Source organism: Lichenostomus cassidix, chromosome 4A, assembly GCF_008360975.1.
Source record: "Lichenostomus cassidix isolate B80296 chromosome 4A, HeHo_3.0, whole genome shotgun sequence".
Classification (NCBI taxonomy): Eukaryota; Metazoa; Chordata; class Aves; order Passeriformes; family Meliphagidae; genus Lichenostomus; species Lichenostomus cassidix.
Window position 1 is genome coordinate 16,773,450 of NC_139485.1, and position 20,755 is coordinate 16,794,204.

The following is a 20,755-nucleotide window of genomic DNA, read 5'->3' on the forward strand; positions in this document are numbered from 1 at the left end:
TGGGTAATCAAGGTGATTAAAAGACATTTTCTGAAGGCCAGAAAGATGAGAAGGTCTTGAGTTTCCTGAGAGTCCCTTTTTGGGTAAGGGGGAGCTTTTTGTCCATTCTTTCTTTTCTTCAGAACCAGCAAGATGCTTCTTTTGACAGCTGCATTAAATACATTAGTTTTATCCTTGCATTTTAGTTATCATCAATTCCCATTCTAGCTAATCAAAGACTTGATATCAAGTATAGATTTTCTGCTATGACAAATCAAATGCTGTTGTAATAAAGGTGTGCTGTCCTAACAAATGGAGTGAGGCAGTGACATGCCAAAGAGCTGCTTCACTATTCATTTTAAAAGGCTCCTGTTAAATTTTTATGTTGAATTTTCTTTGGAAGATTTCCAGAAAACCTTCTTATTTACCCTGCCAGGATGTAGTCAGGGCTCCTTGAAGGTCAGGGATGATGGGTTGTGCTTGTAGCCTTTGAGAGCTGCTGTGGATGATCTCAAAGGTGGTGGAAATGTTGTGTAGAAACCTATGGATCCAAAAATATGAGGCTTTTTCCTAGAAGAAATTGGGGAGGTCTTTGTTTCTCTGTGTCTCATTATTCCAGAGGTCACTCAGCCCCTTCAGGTTCTAAGCTTATCTGTGGACTTGCTCTCTTCCCTAAATTATAGACCTTTTTTTTTTTTTAAACCATAATAAAATGAGTTCAATTCAACAGCTGCGTGAGTGAAAATCAAACACAAATTTATTTGTACCTATATTACACATGAACTGCTTTATAATCATCCACACTGAGAGGAAAATTTTTATTTTATAGAGTGAAATGCAACTGAAGTGTTGCACAACTCCTTGGACTGCAGTAGTTAAGAACAGTCCTTGCACAAATCTTACCAAAATCTTATTTTGCTTCTGACTTTGGCACACTTGCGACCCAAAGAACCAAAATTAGATAAAATCCCTTTTTTCTGGGAAGCACTAATAAGAAGAGCTCCATTTCCTGGTTCAAAATGATGAGAGCAGCTTTCCAAGCCTCTCCAAGTGCATCCTTGTGAGGCTCGTGGAGTTACACATGAGTGTTGCTTCAGAGAGATTTGACCTTTTCAGGAAAAACTGAGCAGGAGAAAAGGCTCAAAGGGAAATGGAATCAGGTTCTTCAGAGTCCCTCCAGGTCTCCATAGCCCTAATCACCTCCTCAGGGTTGCACTGAAAGGCTTAGCCTTGGCTGTGATGCAGAAGGACCTGGCTGGAGGTCAGTGAGTAATTCACTGGAACATTCATTATTCCATAATCCATACCTTGCTCAGGAAGAAACATGAAATCTGTTTATCTGAGCCACAACTGAATTGTACAAAAGTTAACATAATGAAATTAGAGCTAGAGTCCCCTGCATGTCTGTGAAAGTATAAATTCTGCTCTGTTTCAATGTTAACACAAAGAACTCACAATTGTAATAACACCCAATCAATATTGCTGCTGAAAAAGGTTCAGGCTGCAGGGCCAGCAGTCAGAAGTGATGTCAAATACTGCTGAAGTAATTCTAGTTTATTGTTTATTATTATGTTCTTTTAACTAAAATGGCTTTGCCTATCAGATGTGAAGCATTCAAGATGATAACATCAAAGATGATGGAAATTGAAGGATGCATTAAAGAAAAAAAAAATCAGAATCGAGATTTTCCTGTTTTTCAAACTTAGTAACAGCACAGTCATAGTGCAACTTTCATGTGTGATTTTTATTTAATCACATGTCAACTTGAAGGCTTAGATGAATTAAACTTTAAAAAGCATGCTTTCAGCTATCATTTTGACATCCAACATACAATAACTGCCTTTCAAAAGCTAAATAAAATGTTTGACATGTTTTAAGTGTTATTTTCAGTTTTATTTGCTCTTTATTTCAGTTCTTTGTTGTTATTTCAAGAAGCCCAGAAAATGCAATTTAATTGCTAAACATTGCTGGGAGAAGTCATATGAGACATACTCTGGCACAACGAGGATTAGTGTCTGGAAATAAATAGCCTTTGAAGTCGTTAATCAGGAATTTGCCAAGTTCCAGGTTCATAATGGGTTTGTTCAGCAATGATTTGGGTAATGAGTTTGTTCCATGACCTCTGTGACTCCAGAGGATGATCAGCTCAGCCTTTGGTTCCTTCAGTGAAAAATGGGAATTTGCTCCTCCAAGCAGGTGCTGTTTGTCACAAACTCCCTTCCTTTCCCTGCCTGCAAGGAAAGGGTTTCACAGAACTCTGCTGCAATGGGCAATAGCTGGAATATCTGACATTCTCCCTTATCAGCTCTCTGCAGTTTTACATGCCCGCCAGAAGTGCCTGCAGGGACGTTTGCCTGTGATTCCTCAAGGCACCCTGAGCAGGAGAGAGCTGCAGCTACAAGATTGTCTTGCAAGATTATTTCTCATCACTCGAGCAAATTCTTTGTGTGAGCGAATCCAGCTATGAGATCTGACAATTTTAAGTAATTTCCATTGGAGCAGGTGTAGGGGCACCATCTGTTCTGCTGGTTTTCTGGGGAGGTAGTAATGCTTTCATTGAAAATGTACAAATCTGTCTAAGATAATCATCCATGTTGGGTTTGTGTTTGGCTGGGCAGCCAACCAAGCTTTTATTTGCCCTTTTGAAATTAACAGTTTATGCTTCCTGTGCCTAAATAAATTAATAAAGTGGGAGGAGTTATTTAAATTTATAAAAATGAAAGCTTAAAACTATTTACCTGCCTTATACTGCTGTGGAAGAGTTAGATTTTTGATCACAGAGAAAAAAAGTAAAAGTATTTATCAAAGCTTCCTCTTCTGTGGAAGGTAACCAGGTGCTGTGCTTTCCATTGGTAATTAATGAGGATGTGAGACACCAGTTATTAATGGCAATGGTATGAAACTAGGAGGACTAGAGAAATTTATAACAAGAATGTCAAAAGGATTCTATTGGATTTCTTTTGGAAGTTTCAGAGCTGAAAATATAAAGTCTTGCCAATATTTAAAAGGTTTAAAATGGTGAATTAGGAAAACATCAGGTCTGTTTGATTTGGCAAACAAATAGACAACCAGAAACTGAAAGAGCTGCAAGCAGTGAATTTGGGGCAGGAGCTGAACCTGAACTTGTTCAAGAAAAGGAGAGTTTGTTCAACAAGTTTGATCTTTGTGAGAAGACAGTTAAGGTTGTTGGCATTGGCAGTAGCTGGGGGTGTTGCTTTTTCATGTGAGATAGGGAAAAACTGATTTTAATGTCCACTAAGCTTGGATTTTGGAAATCAGCTGAGTATTTGGCACTTTGCACACTGCCTCTCTCCTTCCCTCGAAAGATGAGCCCTTCGTTTATTTTTTGGGGTAAAAAACAAAAAAAAAAAAACAACAAACCAAAAAACAACCAACCAAACAAAAACCAACCACACAAAAAAACCCTAAACCCCAAACCCACTCCTATACAAGATCACTGTAGGACATATTTAATAAATCACAAAAAGGTCACTGCTAAATTAGAAAAGGAGAATGCAGCAGTGATGGGTTATTAGTGAAGTGTTCCTAGTTGTGTGTAAGAATGGTGACCAAAAGTGTTTGCCATCTTTGTAGATACTCAAGAGAAAGACAGATCCCTGCTGGAAAAATAGAGAAGTTTGATTTGAGTGAAAAATTATAATGAGTTGCATTATATATTTTGCCTGCGACAAAGTAATCAAAATAATGTAATAAGATTTTAGATTTAATGTGCCAAACAGCAAAACTTATGGGAAATACAGACTTATAAAAGAGTTGAGAGGAACTTTTTGAGCTGTATTGGTTGTGCTCAACACTACAATGGTTAGGGGAAGGAAAAATGAAAATACTGGCTTATCTTTGTTGAGTTTCAGCACAAAGACATATTTCCCACTGGGTTTTTGGTTGGATCCTTTCAAGCTGTTTGTTTTAATGGTATTCTGAGAATTCTGCACTGATGGTTTCTGGGTTCTGTTTGTCTCCATGAAAGCCTGTGGAACAAAAATTGCTGTTTTGGAACAAAAGGTGATAGTTGAGGATAAGGAGATTGGAGCTGGAAATTGTAGTTTGATTAGGGATCTTCTTTGCTGGTTAGACTTGAAGATAGTTGTTTTCTGGTTATTTAAGGAATTTTATGCCTTCCTAGCATTTGAAATAAACAAGCAACTGAGAATATTAAAAATTCATTTGACTACTTCTTTATTTGCTGGTTGCTAATAGTGGAGAAAAATGTTGAAGTAGTTGAGTTCTTTTGTGCTGTCTAACAGCATCTCCTAAATAAGGCCTGTTTTAAATCAGAATTATCATCTAAATAATATAATTAATTCAGCATAAATTAAAAAGTAATGTTTTTTTCTTTATGATCTCCTTTTAAAAGGATATTAATTTGCTTCAATGAATGAAGATAATAAGGTTAATAGTTTAATGTTCCTCAGTTGATATCTGCTGCTTTTTCTATTACCTTTTTTTTCCATTTTGATTATAAATTGGCTAACCCCTGGTGTATAATACCAGAAATCATCCCTTCAGTGTATCCAAAGCTATTTACTTAGACTCATCTTTTATTATTCCCACCGCCACAGTCTAATTATTGTAGTGAAAGATTGAACACAGAATAGTTTGGGGCTTTGATCAGTCTTCATATAAATTTCAATAATGAGAGTAAAAGGTTTGCGGTTTTCTGAGATAATTTGATCCCTCCAGACACACTCAGCTTTTACCAAATGCACTGAATGCCATCTGAGCCCTCTGACAGCGTTTGTGTCTGGGGCTCTGACATCTCTGCAAGCAAAACTCCTTTCTCATACCAATAAAGAGTAATTTAATATTTTTTAATGTGTCAGAGAAACTATAGACTGCTGCACATTTTTCCTTGGATTTTCACTTCATTGTCCCCAATCAGTTTGTGTAACAAATTCCTCCATCAGAATCCTCTAAGAATACGGAATAGGTTTGCTTGCATTTCTCTCTTTTTGAAAAAGTACACTAACTGTCATTCAGATAAATAAAACAAACCATAATCCTTGTTATTCTATTACTATCAGTGCTAGCTCCCTTCAGAGATAAATAGAAAAGCAGCTGGAGACTGAGGATATTTTGTAATCTTATAAATTGAAATTTAAATGCCTCAAGGAGGAAATTTCCAGAATAATTGTGACAGAAGATAAGTCTCAGCTTTTGGCAAAATTTTATTAGAATTACTTGTTCCAGATCGTTGTCTGATGCCTGCATGAATTACGGAAATGGCAGCAGTGCCATGCAGAGGAATAGCTGAGGTTTTTTCATCTTGATAAATTTTTCTGAAAGTGCTCTGTCATCAGCATTATCAGGTGTGACATACTCAGGGACACGATCAAATTAAAAATCATGAGCCTTCAGCTGATGCTGGTTGATTTTAAATCATATGGGTTTTATCCTTCCAACTAATAACAGCTCAATTTATGCAACTAAATATTGACAGTTTTTACCTGAAAGTGAGGGTTAGTTAGGAACATCTTTAATTTTGCATGGGGTTTGGGATTTGTTTTTTCTCACTGGGCTAGGCAGTTACAAAAGAGTTGGTGACTTTCTGGTGTCTTTTGCTGTCATCTGGTTAAAAACTTCTGCTGTATTTTGACAAAGAGCCCTGAAAAGAAATATTCCTCTAAGTGTAAACACTTAGAGGATCCCAGATGCACAGAGTAGTAACCAGTTGCACATAGTAGTAACCATTGTATTCCCAGTCATTTTCAAAATCTACTAATTGTATCTAATGCTAAAACTTGGGCTAAAAATTCTTTAAGAATGCTTTATTCATAGGATTCACTGGTAGCTTGGAGAGGAGAGGATTTAACCTGGTGTAGCAAACACAACACAAAGGCAGTGCTAACCTACTAAACACACCTTTTACAAGCAGTTCATGCAATGGAGGTGGATTTATTTTTTCATGGTGCAAATACCAAACTCGTTTCAGATCAAAGAAATAGCATATTCCCTTCTTACATGTCCTAGCTGTACATCAGTGCAAGCTGGGTGCAGTTTGGAATGCAGGGAGCAAATCAGAAACACTGCAGGAATGTTTTCAGTGGATCAACCTGACAAAACTTTAGTTATTTGGGCTTTCAGAGCAGAGCTGACTGACACTGCTGCTGTGAGTTGGGCTCTGAGAGGCAGCTGGCAGTGAAGTGCAATAGGATAAATGGGATCAGTGGTTTCTGTGGATCCATCTGGCTTTGTGGGCTGTGCAGAGACACTCCATGCAGCTCCACTCACCTGTGGTGGGACAGCAGCAGGAGCAGCACCACTGCCCCAGCCAGGCTTCCAGAGAGCCTGGGGGAAAATTCAGTGAGTGACCCTTCTGGTGACACCAAAAATGCATGAGGTGTGTTAGCTGTGAACATTACACCACCTGAATCTTTCCCAGCAGTCACAGAGGGGTTGTCTTCTCCCATTTCCATCCCATTTAATGGGAAATCATTCTGTGTTCAGCTCTGCAGAGCTCAACGGTGATCTCCTGCCTTGATCTGTCCTAATATTTCTCAAAGATCTGCCAAATGAGGGAGAGCCTAAAATCTGCAAATTTGACAAGCAGGAAAGCAGGGCTGGAAGGCAAAACGTGCTTGAAAACAGATGAAATCATCTGGAAAAAGAGAATGGCAGGAAGAACGAGTGCAAAGTGCCACTCTTAGGCTGCAGCAATCAATGGCAATAACCAGAAAGGGAACAAGGAGGGAAAGATCAATAAAAAGGACCTGGGCAGGATGGTGGCTGGCAAGGAAAATGCATTGTGCTGCCATGGCAAAGGAGGCTGCAGGAGATGGGGAATGGTCCTGCTGCAGTGCTCGGGGCTCTGAGGAGCTTGGCTGGAGCTGGTGGCAGCTTTGGAGCAGAGCACAGAGCTGTGCAGAGCTCCTGAGCAGGGCAGAGCCAGAGAGATCAGCAGCACACGACAGATTGAAATAATAAGGTCTGTTTATTCTGAAGCAGACTAAAGTGCCAAATGCCAGAAAGATGAGTGGGAATAAGCAGACCATGATGGATGGGGCTGAAGGAGTGATTTATTTTGCAACAAGAAAGAGGCAGGTTCAACATTAGAAGAGAACCTCTCCATTAGCAGTGGTGAAGCACTAAAACAGGCTTTCTGGGAAAGCCCTGGATGTCTTACTGGTAGCTTTTAGGAAGTGCTGTCACTCCCAGCTGTCAGGAATCGCAGAGGTAAGTTGATGTGCAGTGTTCTTGGCTGTACACGCTGTACAGCAGCTGTCTGTGGGCATGTGGAATAATGTCACCGTGACAAAGAGAGACTTTGAAAAGTGGAGCAGCTGAACTTTTTAGCAGAAACTCAATATAATTGAATGTTTTCAGCGCCACCACCCTATAGGAACCAAATATCTAGGGACCCCTGACAACATCTGCTCTGTTATAAATACTATATATTTTTTTTTGCATAATTGCATCAAAAGTCTGATCTTCAGCTTTGCTAATCCCAGCAGTTATGCATCCAGAAAGTTTTGCATTGCCTTTCAAATGGAATTTTGAGTAACAAAAACCTAAGGGTATTTTAAACGGTTTCTTTTTCAGATTTTTTTGGGTTTTTTTTGAATCCTTATGTGTCAAGTTTCCAAAACATGGATATCAGACATGTCAAAATGAGCAGGAGAGCTGCTTAATTTTTGTTCAAATTTTCTTTTAATACTGGGGGAGTTTTGCATTTCAGTTATTCAGTTCCTAAATCACTCAGAGTCACTTAGGTAATGAAAACACTTTCCTGTGCCTGTTGCATCAGGTTCTTCATTTCATCTAGCCTTTCCTTCTGCTGCTGGGCTGTGATGCTTTCAACCCTCAGCTCAGTGTTTCCCAGCTTCCAGCCCTTTCCAGCTGAGGTACAGGTCTGTGGGATAACGAAAATCAAAGGAGTTGTGATGAAATGTCTGAAGGAGAGCAGGGGAATCTACTTTTCATTCATTAGCTTAACGGCTGTGCAAAATCTATTAAAATGGTTTTCGGTGCATGAGACTTGTTGTTGTTTGTTCTTCCTCTGCCTTAGAAGAATCCAACAGCATTATAAACGTGTCACATTTTTTAGGCCCGAAAGTGTGGAACAGCTTTTAATGGGAAAGAAAATGGTTTTTGAAAACCAGAAAACTCGGCAGTGAAATAAATTGAGCCTCAAAAAGTGATTGAAATCTCCAAGTCAATACACAAAAGGTATCCAAAGACTTGTGAAGTCTGACAGAATCCCTTTAGTTTGAGGTGTCTTTCATTTTGCATCAGGGCTCACATTTTTAAAAAAACACCAGCAAGCAGTGCTGTCAGGTGAGGTGATGTCGCTGTTGAGCAGCTAGCAGAGTAAAGAACTCAGTTCTCAGTGGCAAGAAGGAAAGACCTTTATTGTTTTGATTTCATCATATATATAGAGTTTTCAAAGGTCACCCAGATTGGTCAGTCAGAAACCTCCCCCTAGGCCTGATTGGCCAGGCCTGCACCATCCAGATCTTGGGACACTGTTTTTAATAACATCCAAACTTTATCTTTATTTATAAAACGCAGAAAGAATTCTCATGGGAAAGGCCTGTGCTAGCCACAAGGTGGGTTTGAAAGCAGCCTGAAATTGTGCACAGATTAACCAAAATAACCGAAATAACCCGTTTCCCGAGTTGGCCGCGTTGAGCACTCGCCCGTCCCGCCGTGGAAACCATGTAATTGTGTTCCTTCCCCGCAGCCCCAGCGCCGTGTCACCTTCCACCTGCCCGACGGGTCGCAGGAGAGCTGCAGCGACAGCGGGCTCGGCGACCACGAGCCGTCCAGCGCGGCCAGCGCGGCACACCCGCTGCCCCTGGGCTGTCCCCAGGACGAGTTCTACGAGCAGGCGTCCCCCAACAGCCGCACCGAGGGAGATGGCAACTCCGACCCCGAGTCCAGTAAGTGACCACCCTGCTCTCTCGCTTGCTGAATCACGGCACTGCCCACAGTGTGCCTTGCTCCCCTCTCCAGGTCATCCTTGAGGCTGAGCAGTGATTTTCATACTGCCAGAGAAGCCTTCTGTGGCTGAAAATGGGAGGTCTGGCCGTTGGAAATAAAGCACTGAGCTGTTAGGAGTTTATGGATGGGCTGGTGTTTTTATGGACCTGCTGAGCTTTCTGATGAGGTTAACGCTGTTGCCCTAATGGTCGTAAATACTGTGCTGAGGGGATTCACATTTTTTAACGTTTCCCTCTCCGACATGCTGGAGTTTAACAGGCAACTCGTGGGTGATGAGTAGCTCAGTGAACAGCCTGCAGCCTCCAGAAATGAGGGTTTCTTGATTTGTCTTTTGAAAGCAGCAATGGTTTGTGGCAATCATCCCAAAAGGGTTTGTCATCTTCTGCCGTTTTCACTGCCTTCTTGCGATGTCAGAAGCAGGGAGGCAAAACCAGCAGGAGCTGGGGCTGAGCTGGTGCTGCTCTGTGCTGTGCTGGAGGTGATAGCCAGGTGGAGACTCTCTGAACTTTAGTCAACTGCTAATTGTCCAGAGGCTCCTTATCTGGATTAAATTGAACTGTGCCATTGATAAAGAGACACCTGAATGTCTTTAAGCCTCTAAGGCCTTGTTAGAGGCTTAATAAGTGATTTGAAAATACATCTGTTCTGGGCAGAGCTTGGCTCAAAAGGTGGATTTCAGCTGCTCCAGTGTATCATGAGGAATGAATTAGTGAAATAGCTGTGGAAGGCAGTTAGACTCTGCAGTGGCAAATACTCTGAGCTGGCTCTGGCACATCCAGCCTGGCTCTTGGAAATCACACCACTTTGCTGCCCAGCACTGGAGCCTGAGGGGCTTTTGGCACACGTGAGGTTTGTCCTCTCTTTCACTTTGTAAACTGTTACCTGGGGAGTCCTAAGTTTCAGGCTTTTTAAAATTTGAAAAGTGATATCTGTTTCCTGAAATAATGCCTGGATATTATGTTTTACAACTTGATAAACAGCTGACAAGAACCATCAGAGGTTTTGAATCTCTGTTTGCTTTTGTTTGTGTTTATGTATTTGAGGCTCTAATATACCCTTAATAATATCCTAGGCAGTCAAACTGGATTCTTCACAGAATTAACCTCTAAAGGGCTACAAAGATACCCCTAAAGAAAGAAAATATCAAGTTATACATTATTTGCTGCTTTTGCTATTCATACTCATGGTCTGAACTTGCTTTCCATCTCTTTCTTGTTGCTTGTAACTGATATTTCTGCTTTGCTGAAGTGAGATGATGTACCTGAAATCAGCATCCAGGTCCTTTCCTGCAGAGAGAGTGGAACAGGACCTGGAGCAGAGCAGTTCTCAGAACAAGCATTTACAAAGGGGCTCAGGTTTGGGATTTTCCAAAACATTTTTTGGCCAGGTTTTGTAATTTCAGAAGCAAAAGGCATCAAGACTCTTCTAGGATGTGGCTGTAAAAGTGATCCAGCTCTGACATCTGGGTGTCATTGACACACATCACTGTGTGGGGGCTAAGCAGCCATCAGATGTCTTTCCAAGTGTGAAGTTGGAGAAAGTTTAATCACCTGTCTAATTACCTGACAGTTCAGTTTGAAACTTGAAGTCACAGTTTAATTAGTGTTTATTTTATGGGAAGATTTTTCTTCCCTTCCAACTTGTATCTTATTGAAACAGTTTAATTGATGTGGCACGATGGTTACAGCATGGAGAGCTTCTTTTGTGGTGATTTCTGGTGTTTTGTGCTTCTATTAATGGCAGCATCTAGTGGCAGGAACAAAAAAGCAGGTGGAAATAGAGCCTGCTGTGTGTTTTCATACATCCCTGTGAAAAAGAAGGGGAAGACCTTTGCTGTAGCTCAGAGTGCTGCTGCAAAGTGAGGTGGTGCAGATAACAGCAACCAAAATATCTGTGCTGATCTGTGCAAGTGTTCAGCCTGGGGTTCATGGTGGTGACTGGGGCAGGAAGGACTCATTTAGCCACCAGTGAATCACTGAAAATAGCTCAGAATTGGTCGTTTCCTCCATAATCTGCTGCTAGATTTTTGATTATTGGGTTTTTTTTGGTTTTTTTGGGTTTTTTTTTAATCTAATCTGGAGTGGCTTGATACATTCGAAGTATTTTTTGTCTTCCTTCATGGATCAGAACGTTGTTAATGTGAAAAGAAACAGGAATATGCAGTCAGGTAATCTATCCTAATATCTAAATTGTCTTAATCTGAATCATCTGGAATGTTAAGCCTGAATAGTCACCTGATGGGGGTTGAGTTCAACTTTGCGTCCCAAGGAGAGAGATTTGGGATGAAATTATGTCAATCATGTCTAGAACCAGCCAAGTGTCCTGGGGAAGCTGGTGGCAGCTGTGACATCACTCATGGACATCTTCAAAAGTGTTTTCTCCCTCTTGTTTTTCCTTCACTGCTGTTTGTTTCTCTAATATTGGAAATTGTTGTATTTTGGAAGCTTTCCATGTACTAGCAATAGCGAAGCATTTATTGCAAAACACTGAAAAAAAAGGAGCAAAACAAAATAAAAAGAAAACCCCAAGAAATATTGGTGAGAGGAAGCTTTACAAATTCACATCAAATACAGGAATGAAGCAAGGAGGGGAAAAAATAACTGTGAGGTTATAGTGGTTAGAAAACTGCGAGAAATTTATATATAAACCTTTAAAATTAATTGACTGTGCTAATTAAAATTAGAAATAGGCTATTTAAAATGATTTGTCTTCCCTTGCTTTAGTTACCTCCTTAGAAAAACATAAAGTGCAGTGTGGTAGATGCATCATAAGGAAGAGATGCCAATAAACTGTCACAGTAAGTAAATAGTAATATAAAAATGCGTGTAGGTTTGTGGAGAACCTTATCCTTAACTAACAGCACTCTTGTACGTGGTGTTCATGGATTTTGTGCTCATAAATTGCTCAAATAAGGATCCTCCAATAACTCCCTATGCTAAGGATTGTAACCAAACCATCTTTTTCGCTCTTCTTTTCCCCTGAGTTGTGTTTAAATACAAAACACACAACAAGTGTAGACAAAGACCAGCAAATTCTCAGTGGCTGTAAGGAGGGATGCTGATCAAAGGGGTTGAAAGGTACATGGAAACCTCGGTTGTGTTGGGTTATTTAATACATGTGTAACATATTCATGACAAGATTTCATGCTTCATCTGTTTTTATGGCCTTATCAAAACTGTTTTCTTGCCTCTAGAGAATTAAATTATTTTACTTATTTTTGTTTGGAGAGGGTAGAATATGCCTAGTTCAGCCAAGAAATTGGGCAGAGTAAGAGGAATGATTGCAGCTTGGGGACAGGGAGTGTGGAGGGGAAGCCAGAAAACCTGAAAATAATCTGCAATTAAATAATAGCAATCATTTTGTGTGAAGAAAATGGAAGTATAAACAAAGCTAGCTGAAAATTAAAGTTAATGAGGCAAATCACATGGAGATTTCAGGGTTTCAAATAGGAAGAAACTGGTGTGTTAAGGAGAGGGGGTCTCCATGAAGAATATTTAACATAAATTAGTGACTAATAAGACAAGGAAGTTGCATTGAAAATCAGCAAGTGTAGAGCTGAGGGTGGTCAAAAGGGGAATCAGCAGACAGCATAACTTTGTGGCCAAGTCAAGCTGGAATTGCCAGAGGTGTCTGGCTGCTGCTTTGTCTCCCAACCACACCTTCACACATTTGAAGAGCTGTTTGGGTGCACTGGAGAGAAGAATTCCTCTGGGTTCAACCCCTGGGGAGGGGGAAAGGTAATTTTTAAATGCCCCAACTCCATTCCTGATGTGAGGCACAACTTGTGGGCAGCAGATGAGTGAATTGAGCAGCTGGGGCAAGGCTTTGCTGGCTTTAAGTGATCATCAGGCTGCAGAGAATTAGTCTTAGGGAGAATTAAGACTGCAATCTATGGTGTTTAACCACATAAGAAGGAGGTTTGCAGCGAGGAAGACATCTGCTCATGATTAAAGACTGCGTATATTTCTTCCCCAAAATTAAAAGAGCACTTTCACCTTGGCTTAATTTTTGATAAGGATGATGTTGATGAGCACAAAGGCAGGCTGATGGAGAGGGATGATAATGGCACTAAAAGTCAGAGCAGGTTCAGTGCATTCCTGTGGAGGAGAGGAGATAATCTTCCTCCCAGGATATCAAAACTGATAGTGTTTTCCTTATTTTCTGTAATTCTAAGACACAAGGTGTCAAGAAAAAATAAAGCACTGGTCAAGCTTCACTACTGGGAAGCATTTATGAAGGGGAAACTAAGATATTTGTAAACATAATGCAAGAAATATTATCATAGGTTCTATTATAGTAGTGTAAGATTAGCTCCATTATCTCACTTCCATGACATGTATTTTTAATATTGGGGAATACTTGTATAGTTAACCTATATATATTTAAGGACTAATAACTGTTATTATGACATTAGGGTGGAGCATTAGTAATTAAGAATGAAAAGACATAGAATAATACAAGAACGGAAAAAATCTCCATAATTATCTCCATTAATGAGTTTGGCATTAAAAAGCAGGAACATGTCAATGAAATATTCTAGTAGCTCAAAGCCAAGCATCACTGACAATAGAGGAGGAGGTGTGCATGACACAAGAATTGGATTTTGCTATGGATTTGAAGTAATAGCAGTGGGATGAAATCTAATAGTTGAGAGTCATTCTCAAAGGAACTGGTGTATGTAACTAGTATATAAATCACCAGCTGAAAATGACATAAAGAAAAAAACCAACTGAGTATTACAAAGATAAACTATAAATCACCAATACCTAATGTGACTGTGAAAAAAATCCTGGGTTACTCATAGTGCAGGGAAAAAAGAAGAAAAGAAAAAACCCCAAGGCATTGGTGATACCATAACAGGCCTGTTATGAATAGTGTTGGCTTCTCACATTAAAGAAAGGTGAATTCGCATGAGAAATAGGTATAAAGAAATATTATTAATAACAGGGGAATGGGATGCCTATATAGAGAGAGAGGAATTAATATTGGCTTGTTTAAACTGCAAGGTAAAGGCTGGCTGGGGACTGAGCTGCTGTCACACAACTGCAGGGTGGAAGCCAAAGGGAAGCTCTGGGTTGGTGCACATGAAATGAGCTGGTGCTGCCTTCAAACCAGCCCAGGCTGGAAATTTGGGGCTGCAGGTGAGATCTGGGAGGAAGGGCAGAAGCAGGGAGTGAGAAAGCAACCTGCTTTTGAAAAGGATGCATTTATGAGAGGGTGAATAAACCTCTGTCCACGACAGCAGCATATCCAGTGTGTCCTGCAGGAGGTGACATTGCTCCAGGGGGAATATGAAATCTGGGGGTGAATGTGTTTGCTGGTCTCAGTTCTGCTTTGGCTCCAGCCCCAGCAGGACAGGGGTCCTGGTGCCTCCCCAGCCTGGGATGTGGCCAGGGTGGCAGGAGCTGTGCTGGCCCTGCTGTCCCCAGCCTGCCCGCAGCTCTGTGACAGCCTGGGGCTCCTGCAGCTCTCCTGGAGCTCCCTGGTGCCTGGTGGAGAGCAAAGGGTCAGTGCTGCCTGCTGTCAGCACAGAGCTGCAGACAGGGAGCTCATTCTCCCTGGGAAAAATGCCTGTGTTTTCTGCCATGCTGGCTTGTCTGATAATCAGAAACTCTGCAGTTGCTGAAATATACTCTTTAAACATCATCAATAAGATGCTCTGGCAGCTGGATTTCACACCCCATGCTGGGGCACAAGAAAAAATAAATCTACAAAGTCTTAAGTTTCTTGTTCTCTGTCCAAAAACTGGACTGCCGACAGATAGGATTTTTTTAATGATGTTTTCGTTTCTTTCTTCCCACATTCTGTACTTTTTATTTCCACAGAAAGGTTGAAATGTAACAGCAATATTTTGGTTCAGTTGTTGCCGAGTTATAAACACACCATAGCACTTAGGTGTAATTCGAATAAAAAAGAAAGAAGCTATCATTAGTTAAAGATAACAAATCTCAGGCTAAAACACATCCCAGTCTACCACACCTGCCCACTGGGCCCTTTAACTTCTGCTGCACTGGGCTTTTCTAACCCCATGGCTGAACACTAATAATTAAGTCAGAAAGCGCTGAGGTAATTAATCTTTCTGAGGCAATAGAGTTTGATTGATCTTCTACCTTTAATCAAATTAGCTGTAGGTAGGTGGGAGGATGTTAGGGCTGAGCAGAGCTCTGTAGCTCTGCTGACCTGCTGCCAGGCCACCCCTGAATCACAGTGGGGACCTGCAGTGCCATCCTGGTGCTGTGGGGTGGAGGGATGGGGAGCTGGCAGGGAGCAGCCAGGAGGTGCTCAGCACCCCCAGTTTAGGGTGTGTTTCTCTCAGTGCAGCTTTAGGTGTGTGTGGCACACGTTGGGTGTCACAGGGCTGAGAACTCTGTGGGTTTTGCAGGTGTTTTAGCTGTCTGTTCCTAAAATAACTGTGGTTATGAGCACATAGAGCAGAGTAAGCCAGCAGAAATTCCCATAAAACAGAACATGATGGTGCTCTGGGTTTGCTCCTGACTGGAGAGAGGGTGAGAGGGCAGGCTGGAGAGGTCAATTTGCAATGATACAGATGAGTGGCTTTTGCCAGCAGATTTTCACTTGTACCTGAGAGGATACAGATTGGGTATTCAGGAATAATTCCATTATTTGGTAATTTTATCCCTAGGTGTCTGGCTTAAGAGTTATTAAAGCAGCTGACACAGAAGGGGGGGAAATGGACAGGCCAAATTAAATTTAAAAATGTGAAAAGAATGTCCCACTCAGCCTCTGTCAGTCAAACACAGCACTATAAACAGACTCTGAGTTTTAAAATTTTATACTTCGTGCATATAAAATTATACACATATTATATATATACTTATATAGAGCACTTTATATCAATTCTTTTTAAAGTAAGTCTTAGATATTTTATTGCTGATACCAGAATATAAAGCCTTGATCTACATTTTCTACTCTTTGAAGAAAAGTAAGATAAAAGCAAGTTTTCTGGCTTGCACCATATTCTTTCATGCAAAATCAATGGGGATTGATGAGGAAAATCAATGGGGAAAATATGCTGGATTTTCTAGGCTCCATCCTGGGCTGAAGTAACTCAGCCAATGCTAACACATTTGTGAACACCACTTAATGTAATTCTTGACTGAGGTTTAGAAGAGAAGTTACTCTGTCTGAACTGATTAGGAAGAATAGCTCCACCTTACAGCTGAGAAATCACTCACTTCTCGTGGAATAATAAGGAAGGCTTGAAAGCAGTTGTTTTGGTGGGGCTGTTTTAATAATAAATGAGATCTGACATTTATAAACAGTGATTTAGTGGCAGATGTTCTGTGATATATATTTATGTCGTCACTTAAGCTGACATGGTAATGGATAATCCTATTTGTTCTGTTTATGAAAGTTGTAAAATATATTGCTGTAGCGAGCAGGCTGGTGGGGCAGAAGTGGATAGAGAGCAAATTTCTTCTTCTACTTTGTCTCAAACTTTCTCTTCCTTCTTCCCCTCAGAGTAGAAAAACACAGATGATGCAATTTGTCTTTTTTTAACCAAATCAAGCTAATCAGTGGCTGCAAGAGGAGCTTTTAGCAATGTGAAATATTAAGGTGTTTGTTAGCATTGAGTTCCTGTTTTAAAAACGGAAATGTAGAAAAAAAAATTTGTCTTTTTTATACAATTTAAACCGTGTGAGAAATTGCATGATTATAATTTGATTTGAAGCATCATAATTTATTACTTGATTTCCACTGTGATTAATGAAAAATATATCAGGAAATATATTTAGAGACTGTCTGCAGCTACCAGTCTGTCTTAGAAATTAAGTGGAAAAATCGTGTTTATTGAACAAAGCAGATTCTCAACTGACAATGCATTTCAAGTCACACCATTTGCTGACTAAAATCTGATGTTCTCCTTAAAAATGGACTTTTGGTAGGGAAAAAGGATTGATCCAGTCTTAAAACATGAATTAGGAGCAACTAGAATTGTTGTCCCAAAAAGGTCATCTGTATCCATATATTCCTGAATAGGGGAGATACTTTTGCCTTAACTCTCCAAATATATTTTAGCCTTCTGGAAAAGCATTGTATTGTTAATAAAGTGCTGTTTTTTTCTTTTTTTGAGGCTGTATAATAGGCACTGTGATCTTTTTATTTTCTGGGTACTGTTCAAACCTTGACTTTGCTGTAGCTCAGTAAGAAAAAGCCCCAAAGCCCTCTTGTTCCTCCTCAGGGGAACACTGCTGACCCAGCCAGAGGAACTCCAGTTTTCCTTGAAAGCTATTGGTCACTGATATGATGTACTCATTCTGAAAAATAAAATATATCTGTCTGGGTTGAGCTGAAGAGACCCAAGGAAAATATTTATGATTATACTTTTGGATTTATATTACACCAGAGGTTGAGATTCTCACCTTTGTGATTAATACCCATAAATAATGTTGCTGCTTCCTAGTTAGTGGCAGGATTTTGCAGGGATTGTGCTTTATTCATACTGCTGTGTGATTCAGTAGTGTTCTTGTTAATTCAAGTGACATTCTAATTGTTGTTAAATGTGTTCAGAGTTTACTCTGTGTGTTGCTGAAGTCAGCAGTTCCAGAGGCTCCTGTCTCATGTATCCATTTCAAAATCCTCAGTCTGGTCTCATGCTGTCCCGGTTGTTTGTACATATCTGTGCCCGTGTTCCAGTTGGAATTAGATGGTCAAATCCCTGGATTACAGAGAGAAATGTTGCTCTGTGTTTGTGGGGCTCTGAGCACAATGTGGCTATTATGCTGATTTTCTGCTCCCAGTGCAACTGCAGGAAAAATCATCACAAATGCTTGTAGAGCAGCAGTGGAGCAGATCTGCCCAGAAAACATGTGCTGTGCTAGCAGTGCTTCTGAGTGCACATCAGGTCTTGTTGTTCTCATTTCAGCTGAGAAAAATAGTTCACTCAGGGTTTTCTGATTGCCTAAATTCAGCTCCACCATTGATGATATTGCATGTGCATGGCACTGACACTGGCTTGAGGATTGGTGTTGTGCAAATGCTTTTGTGTTCCTCAGGTTTGTGTGTCTTCAGCCTTGGTGAGCAACCCTGATGTATCTTGAACAGCTTGACTCAGAGGGGATAACAGGGAGGGGTGGTGAGATGGAAAAGGACTTTACAGCACCTTCACCTTCACCTGCTCCCTTCACCCCTGCTCCCTGCTTTGGGATCACCCCTGCTCCCTGCTTTGGGATCACCCCTGCTCCCTGCCAGCCTTGCTGCCAAGCAGCTCTGCTGCCATCCTTGTCCTTGCAGTGTTTAAAGCCTTGGTGCGTCAAATTAAAGTTCTCCCAAAATAATGTTAGGAAGCAGCAATTGATCCATTTAAAATGCTGTTTCCAGGAAAAGGGCATGGCTGTATGGTCTGCTGAAGTTCAGATCCTCTCATCCAAAAGAACCCTGTTCCTGTGAAACACCAGGAAGAACAATCATGCCATTTCAGTAGCTGTTCTTTCATCTGGTTGTCTTGGCTGATGTTCCAAGCCCAGTGTCCCAGAAGATGTGTCCTCCGTGGGGTGAGATGTTAGCAAGTCTAGCCCTCATCTAATACTTTAAAAGCAAGCAATCCTTTCTCTTCCAAGAAAGGCTTTATTCATGTCACATACTAATCATGCACCAAAGCACTATTTAGAAATAGAAAGACAACCTTTGCCTCTCCTCTTTAGTAGTAGTCCATATAAAGAAAAACAGTGGCGATAAAAGGAAAAAGGAGTGGTGAGAGAAAGCACTTTGAAAACTATAAAGGCAAAAATTATTTTTATCTCATTAGAACCAATATTAAAGCTTTTCTTTATACACATTCTTTTTTTTTTTTGACTGAGGGTCAAATATCACCGATTACAGATTCTACTGGGGTGGAGCTCTCATCCATCTGTCTCTAAAATTAGCTCCTTATTTCTCTTTTTCTGTGAAGATCACAAGAATCTTTCTCCATCAGCCCCCTTATTGCCCTGACCTACTCCAATACTGCAGTGTATCCACAGTATTGTGAAACAAGTGTCCATCAGGAGCTCTGTAAATGATCAGGTCCTTTACCTTGAGTCCTGCAAGTGGAATGGCATTTGTTATGTCTGTATGTAGGGGCATGTGAGAATTAGGAGTTCAGATTATCACAGTGTGATTTGTGTGTTTTAAAGAATATAAACAGTTAAATAATCTGTTTGGATGTTGAACTACCCAGTTTTCCATTAAAGGATTTGTAATTAAAAGGTGTTAATTTTTGGGAAAAGGATGAGGTGCATCCTCCCACATTTTATTTTACATTTTTCTTTCATATATGATAAGCTACAGAAAGATCTAAAAAGTGCAATACCATAAATTATTCTGGAGTCAGACAAGGAGAATTCTTTTTTGTTTGCTCTCCTTCCCCTGCGATCTTCTGATTTTTGATACAGCTGTGGCTATTTCTATGGAAGGAGTTGGATCATTGTGGCTCCTGGCTCTTAATTTGTGTCAGAATGCAGCAGAATGCCAAATCCACATCCCAGCCTCAGAGATGTTGTTGTCTCTGTCACTCTGTGGCTGTCACAGGAGGGGAAAACACCAAGAGAAGAGCCACGAGGTTCTCAGGGCTCCTTTGCTGCCATCACAGCAGAGTTTAGCACCAACACTGAATTTAACCCTAATGAGCCCTCTTGCCTTAGCTGAGCTGCCTGTGTCTCTGACCCGAGCCTGACGCTCATATCCTAATGCAGGAGGAGTTTTTGTGTCTTTGAGCTGCTGCAGAGCCTTGGAGGAGAATTTGAGGAACCTTGGAGGAGCATTTCCTTGCAGTGTTTGAGTCCAGCAGGCTCCATGCTGCGACAGACACTCTGCCTTCATAGCACTTCACTCACAGAAAGTTTCACACTGCACCACTGAAATTTCCAAAAAGGACACTGTCCACATCATGGCAATGCAGTGCAATGACAGAAAAATTAAAGACAGACAGCGCAGCCACAAAGTCCAAGAGAGATAAGATATTTCAGAGCATGGAAAAGAAGAAAATGCCCTGAAGATTATTCTAGTGCCTGCGTTAGGAATGAATCATTTTAAGGATTACAAAACTTAAGATAAAATAATTTAGCCACTAAAGATGGCTTAATAAAAAGCTCCCTCGTAATTCTTCCTTTATGCTTTTCAGAATGCTGAATTTTAGGATTTGTTTTCCCTTTGAAACACAGTCACAAAGAAACGTGGTTCTGCTTTGCACATCCATCCCTAACCTCTGCTATCAACTTTGTATCTCCAATCTAAAGAGTTCAACAGAAATTATAATGCAAGGAAGCAGATGTTTTCTCTTTTGTATAACACCTATTCTTGCTGAATAGGGATAAAAGATGGTGAATGTGGGGTGACATTAATATTTCTTGTTAAAACGTGCTTTGCAGGCTGAAGAAACTCATATACATAATGATAGTCAAATGTCGGGGAGTAAAAATAGGGATTTATTAAAAAACAGCTGTGCTGCACAACTCTTTGATAGGAAGAGAGGAATGCTTTATCCACTAAAATGTACAGAATTTATTTAGAAGAAGCTGTAGCTGTTAATTTTCATCAAGACAGAAGGTTAACAAGTCTGTGAAATGGAGGGGCTGGTTCAGCCTCGTTTCATGACCACGGAAAAAGACATTTTTGACTCTGGTAGAGCTCTCACTTCCCTGGCAGAGATTTCTCTTAGCATCCTGCTGTAGTTTCAGTGCGTTTTTAATGCACCATCATCCTCGTGTTCCTTGAGAATCTCCCAAAGAAATACTGACACACAGCAACACTCCTGTTTAATGCTTTTGCCATCAGCTGTTTTTAGGTTTTCCCTGAGGGGATGCTGCAGGCACTGCTC

The 20,755-nt window shown here is 40.6% G+C and overlaps 1 protein-coding gene across 4 annotated transcripts in view; it reads left to right on the top strand.

Moving 5' to 3' along the window:
* The window catches only part of PCDH11X (protocadherin 11 X-linked), a 401,505-nt gene that overhangs the window by 282,904 nt on the left and 97,846 nt on the right, over window positions 1-20,755 (top strand). For 2 of the 4 annotated variants that reach the window (XM_085060708.1, XM_085060709.1), the window contains one exon: window positions 8,678-8,876. The exons of 1 other annotated variant lie outside the window; for it this stretch is intronic. In XM_085060708.1, the coding sequence (XP_084916834.1) occupies window positions 8,678-8,876 (199 nt within the window). Of the gene's footprint in view, window positions 1-8,041; window positions 8,164-8,677; window positions 8,877-20,755 lie in introns of those variants that run through there. One more of the 4 variants, XR_014852301.1, reaches the window with a different exon arrangement.